Raw genomic sequence first — 8,637 nt, 5'->3', positions numbered from 1 at the left:
CAGGCTGGAGTGCCGTGGTGTGATCTCGGCTCACTGCAACCTCTATCTCCCCGGTTCAAGCAATGCTCCTGTCTCAGCCTCCCCAGTAGCTGGGATTACAGGCATGTTCCACCACGACTGGCTGATTTTTGTATTTTATACAGATGGGATTTCACCATGTCAGCCAGGCTGGTCTCAGACTCCTGATCTTATGATCTGCCTGGCTCGGCCTTCCAAAGTGCTGGGATTATAGGTGTGAGCCACCACACCTGGCTGTTGTTTTTTTGTTTTGTTTTGTTTTGTTTGTTTGTTTTCTGAGGCAGGGTCTCGCTCTGTCACCCAGGCTGGAGTGCAGTGGTGCAATCTCAGCTCACTGCAACCTCCACCTTCTGGGTTCAAGTGATCCTCCTGCCTCAGCCTCCTGAGTAGCTGGGACTACAGGTGTGTGCCACCATGCTCAACTAATTTTGTTGTTGTTGTTGTTGTTGTATTGTTAGTAGAGATGGGGTTTTGCCACATTGGCCAGGCTGGTCCTGAACTCCTGACCTCGGACGATCAGCCTGCCTTGACCTCCCAAAGTGCTGGGATTACACACATGGGCCACCACGCCTGGCCCGACCTCATGCATTTTGAAAGCTCCGAGGTCTGAGTGTTACCTCTTCAGCCTCCCAGCAAACGTGTGAGAGGTCCCTGTCCCCATTTTACAGATGGCAGAGCTTAGGCTGAGGTGTGATTGCCTGTCTGATGTCACATGGCGAGTAGGTGTCCCAGCTGCAATTAGAGGCCAGGTCTCCAGGAGGCTGTCCCATCTAAGCCCTTGCCTGGCTTGCCGGCAAGTGAGGGAAGGGGTCCCTCTGGCAGTGCCGGCGCTGGGCCTAACTCTCCTAACCCTCTGGGTTTCCTTCCTTTCTCCCAGCAATGATGTCCAGAGAGCCCTTGCATGTGAAGACCCCCATCCGTGACAGCATGGCCCTGTCCAAAGTGGCCGGCACCAGCGTCTACCTCAAGATGGACAGTGCCCAGCCCTCTGGCTCCTTCAAGATCCGGGGCATCGGGCATTTCTGCAAGAGGGTATGGGACCGGCTCAGCATCACCTGGGCAGGGGTGGCAGGTCCTCCTTCCTTGACAGGGCAGGGCCAGTGCTATGTGAAATTAAAGGTGTTGGGCTGGGCGTGGTGACTCACACCTATAATCCCAGCACTTGGGGAGGCCGAGGTGGACAGGTCATGAGGTCAAGAAATCAAGACCATCCCACTAACATGGTGAAACCCCGTCTCTACTAAAAATACAAAAAAAAAAAAATTAGCTGGGCATGCCGGCAGGTGCCTGTAGTCCCAGCTAGCTGGGAGGCTGAGGCAGGAGAATCACTTGAATCCAGGAGGCAGAGGTTGCAGTGAGCTGAGATCATGCCACTGCACCCCAGGCTGGGTGACAGAGTGAGATTCTGTCTCAAAAAGAAAGAAGTTAAAGGTGTTGCAGGATAAGCCTGCTGACTCCCTGCAAGGGCTGAGCGTCCACCATTAGGGCTTCCTCTGGTTGAAGGATGCCCCTCCAGGAGGGTCCCTGGGGACTGATCCCAGCCCCATCAGTCGCCTGTTTTCCTCCACCCTTTCCTGAGCCAGTCACTTTAGAGGCGGGAGGTGCGGTCTCAGAAAAGGGTAGAACAGGTTCCAAGTGAAGGAAACATCAGTGTCCACGGAGTCCTGGCAGCTATTCCAGGCGGGCAGGAAGAGCACAGGCAATGACGGGGACGTGGGCCTGAGCACCTCTCCTGTTGTCTCCACAGTGGGCCAAGCAGGGCTGCGCACATTTTGTCTGCTCCTCGGGTAAGTGACCTGCTTCCCCGTCCTGTCCTCTGCTGTGTGTCCTGGGGTCAGGCGCTCCGCTTCTCTGAGCACTGGATTTCCCAGCAATGAGCCATTGGAAACATGGGCAGCAGCCAATTTGGAGTTCCTGGGGGAGGCCAGCAGTCGCACGGGGTGGAGAGGTGAGGGGGACAGCCAGAGTCCCCAGTAGAGGGTGGGCAGTCCTGCCTGGGCTCCTAGACGCTCCTGCACTGACATGCTCTCCACTCCCAACCCTGGCAGCCGGCAACGCAGGCATGGCGGCTGCATATGCGGCCAGGCAACTGGGCATCCCTGCCACCATTGTTGTGCCCAGCACCACACCTGCCCTCACCATTGAGCGCCTCAAGAATGAAGGTGCCACAGTCAAGGTGGTGGGTGAGGTGAGTGCCGACCCAGAGCAGGGGTGAGAGAGGGCACCCAGTGGCTGGACAGGGTTCCCTTGTGCCTCACCCCCTCCCATCTCCCCTGTGGCCTTGCAGTTACTGGATGAAGCCTTTGAGCTGGCCAAGGCCCTGGCGAAGAACAACCCTGGCTGGGTCTACATTCCCCCCTTTGACGACCCCCTCATCTGGTATGTGGAGTTCAAGGTCACCTGGCGGGGGTGGCAGCCACCGCCCTGTATCGCTGGGCAGGCATTGTGGTGATGCACATCATCACGTCCTCATGCACCGCAGCTGCACACGTGTGCACACACCACCAGGTAGAAGCACACAGAGGCCGAGCACAATGGCTCACGTCTGTAACCCCAGCACTTCAGGAGACTGAGGTGGGAGGATCACCTGAGGTCAGGAGTTTGAGACCAGCCTGGCCAACATGGTGAAACCCTGTCTCTACTAAAAATACAAAAGTTAGCCGGGCGTGGTGACACACGCCTGTAATCCCAGCTACTCAGGAGGCTGAGGCAGGAAGTATCACTTGAACCTGAGAGGTGGAGGTTGCAGTAAGCTGAGATTATGCCACTGCACTCCAGCCAGGGCGAGAGAGTGAGACTCCATCTCAAAAACAAAAAAGAAAGCAGAAACACACATGTTATAGCCAGGCGCAGCAGCAGGTGCACACACACGTGCACCAAATGCCCATTCTCCATGGCTGCACACACAACACACCCAAGACTGAACACACAAGCACACAGATGCCCAAGTGTTAGCGGTTGCGTCCTCCTGGAAGCAGACCTGGGAACAAAGGTTGCAGGGAAAGTTTATTTGGGTGGCAATTCTGTGGGGGAATGGGGAAGTCAAGCAGGGAAGGGAGGGGACTTGCTTTTTCTTTTTTCTATCATCCAGTCCAAAATGTCAGGAAGGGTCTTTCCAGGACAGGTGGCCACTGTGGGTGGCTGGAGGTTAATCCCTTGGGGGACTCTGGGAGCCAGTGTAGGAGGTACACTGCAGTTTACCTGCCCCTGGAAGAGGCAGCAGGGGGGTTTGTACACTGACCCGTAGGCGTTGGTTGAGGGCTGCTCTCGGGGGCTGCCATCTCTGACTGTGTTTGCAGGTAGCTCAGATGGCCAGATAAAGTCCTCAGGTAGAGGAAGCTGATATAGGGCGTGGGGAGGGGACTAACCCCAGGGCCATCCACTGGGATGAGGCTGGTGCAAACCTGAGCTGGTGTCTCCAGGAAGCCCAGCCCTGACCCGCCACCCTGTCTCCCCACCCTCCAGGGAAGGCCACACTTCCATCATCAAAGAGCTGAAGGAGGCACTGGGGACAAAGCCAGGAGCCATTGCCCTGTCGGTGGGCGGCGGGGGCCTGCTGTGTGGAGTGGTCCAGGGGCTGCAGGAGGTGGGCTGGGGGGACGTGCCTGTCATCGCGATGGAGACCTTTGGTGCCCACAGCTTCCACGCCGCCACCACTGCAGGCAAGCTCATCTCCCTGCCCAAGATCACCAGGTGAGCAGCTGGGGTGCCCTCCTCAGGTGTCCAGCAAGCACTGGGGAGTAGATCCTGATGTCAGGCTGTTTTACAGGTGAGGAAATGGGGGATCTGATCACTTGCCCAGGGTCACGTCCAGTGAGTGGTACAGCTTGGACTCAACCCCAGGTCTGTGTGACTCCATCATGTCACACTTCCTCACATGAAAAGCCTCATACGAGGCTGGGCACAGTGACTCGTGCCTGTAATCCCAGCACTTTGGGTGGCTGAGGCAGGAGGACCACGTGCGGTCGGGAGTTCAAGACCAGTCTGAGCAACGTAGAGATTCCCATCTCTACAAAAAAGTTGTCTTTTTTTGATTGTTGTTGTTGTTTTGATTAACTGGGCATGGCAGCACACATCCATAGTCCCAGGTATTCAGGAGGCTGAGGTGGGAGGACTGCTTAAGCCCAGGAGGCAGAGGCTGCAGTGAGCTGTGATCACACCAGTGCACTCCAGCCTGGGTGGCAGAGCAAGACCCTGTCTAGAGGCAAAAAAAGAGAAAGAAGGAAGGAAGAAGGAAGGAAGGAAGGAAGGAAGGAAGGAAGGAAGGAAGGAAGGAAGGAAGGAAGGGAGACAGAAACCCCATTCAGGGCTGGGATACGAACTCTTTAGGAGCAAGACTTGTGTTTATGCACCACTGTCTCCCCAGATCAGCCAGTGTCTTGCACACAATAGGGACTCAGGGGTGGGCTTCCTGGGAGGATGGTTGGTTGGCAAAGTAATGAGGTATGTAAAACTTTGTCACAGAGGAACCAGTAAACGTTTCCTATGAGGCCGGCCTTCCTTCCTTCCTTCCCTTCCTCCCTCCCTCCTCTCTTTTCCTTCTCCTTTCTTTCTTTCCTTCCTTTTTTCTATTTCCTTCCTCCTTCCTTTCTTTTCTCTTCCTCTCCTTCCTTCTCTTTTCTTCTTTCTTTCTCTCTTTCTCTCCTTCCTTCCTTCCTCTCTCTTTCTTCCTTCTTTCTTTCCTTTTTGATAGATAGCATTTAATTAGAAAGAAGTTTTGGCCCCATTATACAGAAGACCCAAATAACAATGGCTTACATGATATTGAACTTTACCATGAAAAGTCAGGGCCCTGGGTCCCTTGAGTTTGTTTCCCCATTATCCTTAGCACGTAGCCTTATGGTCCAAAATGGTTGCCTGAGTGCCAGCTATCACACCCACATTCCATCTGGCAGGGAGGGGGAAGCAAGGAAGAAGTTTATGCTCCAACCTTCAAAGACAGACACAGCACTTCCACTTACCTTTTTGTCAGCCTAAATTTAGTCACATGGCCACACCTAGCTGCGAGGGAGGCTAGGAAATGTCTTTACAGTAGGTGCACATGTGTGCAGCTAGAAAAGACACCGGGGCAGACCACAGTCTCTGCTACAGATAGGGAAGACTGAGTCCAGCTAGATAAGAACTTCTTCCGGAGTCCTGAGCCTGGCATCTGGAGCTGCTGTGTCCCACACTATAGGGACTGAAGATGTCATGGCTGAGTCATACTGTTAACCACGTGCTGCTCAGGGCTGAGGTGGTCCAGGCCCTCAAGATACTCCTGGGGAAGGGAGAGGGGGCAGCTGAGCTGGGAATAGAGGCAGTGGTTGCCCCGGGAGGCTGGGGACAGCGTCAACACATTGGTTACCAGCACAGGTCCTGGAGTTACACAGACCCTGCTTGCAGCCCCAGCCCCAGCACTCCCTAAATGTGTGACCTTGGGCAAGTGACCGTATACTCTCTGCCTCAGTTTCCCCTTCCCAAAATCAAACTAACTAACAGCAAAGTTCTTGTGCAAATTCAATAATGCTTGTGAAGTGCCTGGCACCTAGTACTTTCTCAAGAAGTACTCAGGGTGCTTGGTACTATGAGGGAGAACCATTTGAGAATTCCACATAGGGCCATGGGACTCAGTACTCTCCCAGGGGGACTCCTTGGAGGAGATGGCTTTAATCCTGAGCCTTAAAGGTCAGCAGGATGTGGGCGGGCAGAGTGGTGCTGGGCTTCATGAGGGCTAACCAGGTAGAGGTTGCAACCGGGAGCAAAGGCAGGGAGTCCCATCAGGGAAGAACAAGGGTCCTCTTAGGCATTTGCTCCTGACTTAGTGTTGAATGGAATATGATGCTCGGCTGAGGCAGGAGGATCAATTGAATCCAGGAGTTCAAGATCAGCCTGGGTTCAGGCATGGTGGCTCACGCCTATAATCCCAACACTTTGGGAGGCTGAGGTGGTTGGATCACCTGAGGTCAGAAGTTCGAGGCCAGCCTGGCCAACATGATGAAACCCCATCTCTACTAAAAACATGAAAATTAACCAGGCGTGGTGGTGGGCGCCTGTTGTCCCAGCTAATTGGGAGGCTGAGGCAGGAGAATTGTTTGAATCCAGGAGGCGGAGACTGCAGTGAGCCAAGATCGTGCCACTGCACTCCAGCCTGGAAAAGAGAGCGAGACTCCATCTCAAAAAAAAAAGAAAAAAAAAGACCAGCCTGGGCAACATAGTGACACCTAGTCTCAAAAAAATTAAAAATAATTATAATAAATAATACACTAAATGATGCCAATTCAAACACTCCGCACCTTATTAGAAGACCCCACTTGGTTCGGGATCCCTGAGGCTTTTCAGTGCCTTCCAGCTGCAGAGGTGACACCGTCCCTCTGCCCACAGATGCACTGCCCTCTCCGTCTCACATCCGTCTCCTTCTCTCCCTCCCTGTCCCCATCTCTCTCCTGCTCCCCCCATCTTCCTCTCCTGTGTTCCCACTTCTCTCAGTGTTGCCAAGGCCCTGGGCGTGAAGACTGTGGGGGCTCAGGCCCTGAAACTGTTTCAGGAACACCCCATTTTCTCGGAAGTTATCTCAGACCAGGAGGCTGTCGCCGCCATTGAGAAGTTCGTGGGTATGTGCCGAGTCCTCTCAGGACCTGACCTGCTGACTCAGGAGCTAAGTGGCTGTCCACTTCATGTGCCATTGGGGATCCCACTCACCCCAAATTTCCTTCACAGTTCTGCCTTCCATCTCTGCCTAGAACTTTCCATTAATGGAATATAATACAATGCAGCATAGAAATAGAAAAGCAAAAGCCACACATAGTAGAAAAGTAAATAGAAAAGGAACCCTGATAACCATAGCAGCAGCAAACCATAAGGGAATATTTAAAATGTTGCTTCTGAGTTTCCTGGTAGCCAGGGTAAAAACAGAAAACATGGGGCTCAGAGTTGGATTCATTCACAGGTGGGTGTGTAACTAGGTTGGACTCTTTCTGGGTTCAGTCTAGGACAGGGATGGCAAAAAAAAAAAAAAAAAAGGAGAAAAAACATAGTAGCATTTGTGCTTCTGTACCTGCTGCACACTTGGCTAATCAACCATGGAACTCTTGCTCAGATGATGCCTCAGAATCCTCCTCAACACAGTGCTCACACAGCTACACTCATTCCATCAGCGTTGGCACTCATGATGAAACCTAGGCCCTGGCTCAGGGCTGGAAGGGCCAATCCAGGGTGATGATGAGATGTTTGGTCCAGGACCTGCGTCTGCAGTCAGGGCTGAGAGCTGATTGGCTCAGTATTCCCAAGCCTTGCCAAAGGCCTGTCAGCTCCCCGTGCACCCTGGGAAACTCAGGCCACACCCCTTCTCTGGCAGATGATGAGAAGATCCTGGTGGAGCCCGCCTGCGGGGCAGCCCTGGCGGCCGTCTACAGCCACGTGGTCCAGAAGCTCCAACGGGAGGGGAAGCTCCCAGCCCCGCTGCCATCCCTCGTGGTCATCGTCTGCGGAGGCAGCAACATCAGCCTGGCCCAGCTGCGGACGCTCAAGGAACAGCTGGGCATGACAAATGGGTTGCTCAAGTGAGGACGGACCCCTTACCCATCTGTCCTCTTCTAGCCCAGGAGACCCCTGGAGGGGCTGGAGTTTTATCCAGCGCCTCGTTGTATGTTTGGATGAGTGCCTGTGGCCGGGTGCAGGTCAACTTCTTATCAGAAGCCCACTTTGCAGACGCCAAAGGTCGGCAGCCAGTGAGGCTGTGAGTTGGGCCTTTTTGGTATCTGTGTGACTGCTCTGTGCCCATCCTTAGCCACCCTGCTGGCGTGGCAAATGCCCACAAGTAACACACCAGGTCCCCAGAGTGGGGTGGATGGGGGAGACCTCAATCACAGCAGCGGGGATTCCTCGAAGCCATGACCTGGCCCCAGAACTTGTTCCCAGGGAAGGTGAACAGAGCCACGGTCCAGGGTTGAGGAATCATCTCAGCCATCCCCCCAGGAAGCCCACTCCTGACCCTTCCCAATTTTTCTAATGTGCAAACTTTTTCATTGGAAAAAGAAAAATACATATTTATGAAACAAAGATCCTGTACGTTTTCTCATCATCAGTTGTCTTCCTTCCTCCTTTCCTTCCACCCTGAGTCTGCTCTCAGTCCCAGCTCTCAACTGGGGCCCCAGAGTGAGGCCAGAGCCTGACTCCAGCTGGTCTTGTGTGCCAGGACGGGGCATCCCTGTACCACAGGGAGCAGGTGGCTCAACAAGGACTTGGGGTGGGACAAAGGCTGCCTCTGCTGAAGGCAGAAGCAGCTGGGGAGGCCAATCTCTTTCTGATCTGAAGTCTTTCCTGATAAGTCAGAATTATTTCACCAAAGGCCCACTGGAAGCAAAGAGGTGAGGGCCCCTCTCCTGAGGGTGTGTGAGCTGACAATGGACACCCATCTCTGGGAGAGGGAAGGGGTGGGTGGACTTGAAGTCAATGTCATGAAAACCCTTCTCAAACATGGAACCCTCTCGTCCAACGAAAGCATACGCTGAAGCCCGTATCATAGATCAGAGAGGAATTACTGGGGCTGGCTCCAGAGTATGAAGGGAACCCCGCCCTCAGGGCACTTTTTGGATGACCCCAAGTTCAAACTGAAGTTTAAGAATCACTTGCGGCTGGGTA

The 8,637-nt window shown here is 53.8% G+C and overlaps 1 protein-coding gene across 1 annotated transcript in view; it reads left to right on the top strand.

Annotated features, from left to right (window-relative positions):
* The window catches only part of SDS (serine dehydratase), a 12,539-nt gene extending 4,475 nt beyond the window's left edge, over positions 1–8,064 (top strand). The window contains exons 2-8 of the mRNA XM_017543345.2: positions 896–1,050; positions 1,766–1,805; positions 2,067–2,206; positions 2,306–2,397; positions 3,484–3,711; positions 6,484–6,608; positions 7,352–8,064. Of these exons, the coding sequence (XP_017398834.1) occupies positions 898–1,050; positions 1,766–1,805; positions 2,067–2,206; positions 2,306–2,397; positions 3,484–3,711; positions 6,484–6,608; positions 7,352–7,560 (987 nt within the window). The 5' untranslated portion in view covers positions 896–897 and the 3' untranslated portion in view covers positions 7,561–8,064. The remainder of the gene's footprint in view (positions 1–895; positions 1,051–1,765; positions 1,806–2,066; positions 2,207–2,305; positions 2,398–3,483; positions 3,712–6,483; positions 6,609–7,351) is intronic.
* Positions 8,065–8,637: the final 573 nt, after the last annotated feature.

Source organism: Cebus imitator, unplaced genomic scaffold, assembly GCF_001604975.1.
Source record: "Cebus imitator isolate Cc_AM_T3 unplaced genomic scaffold, Cebus_imitator-1.0 Scaffold8, whole genome shotgun sequence".
NCBI lineage: Eukaryota > Metazoa > Chordata > Mammalia > Primates > Cebidae > Cebus > Cebus imitator.
This window is presented reverse-complemented; position numbering and strand designations above follow the sequence as displayed.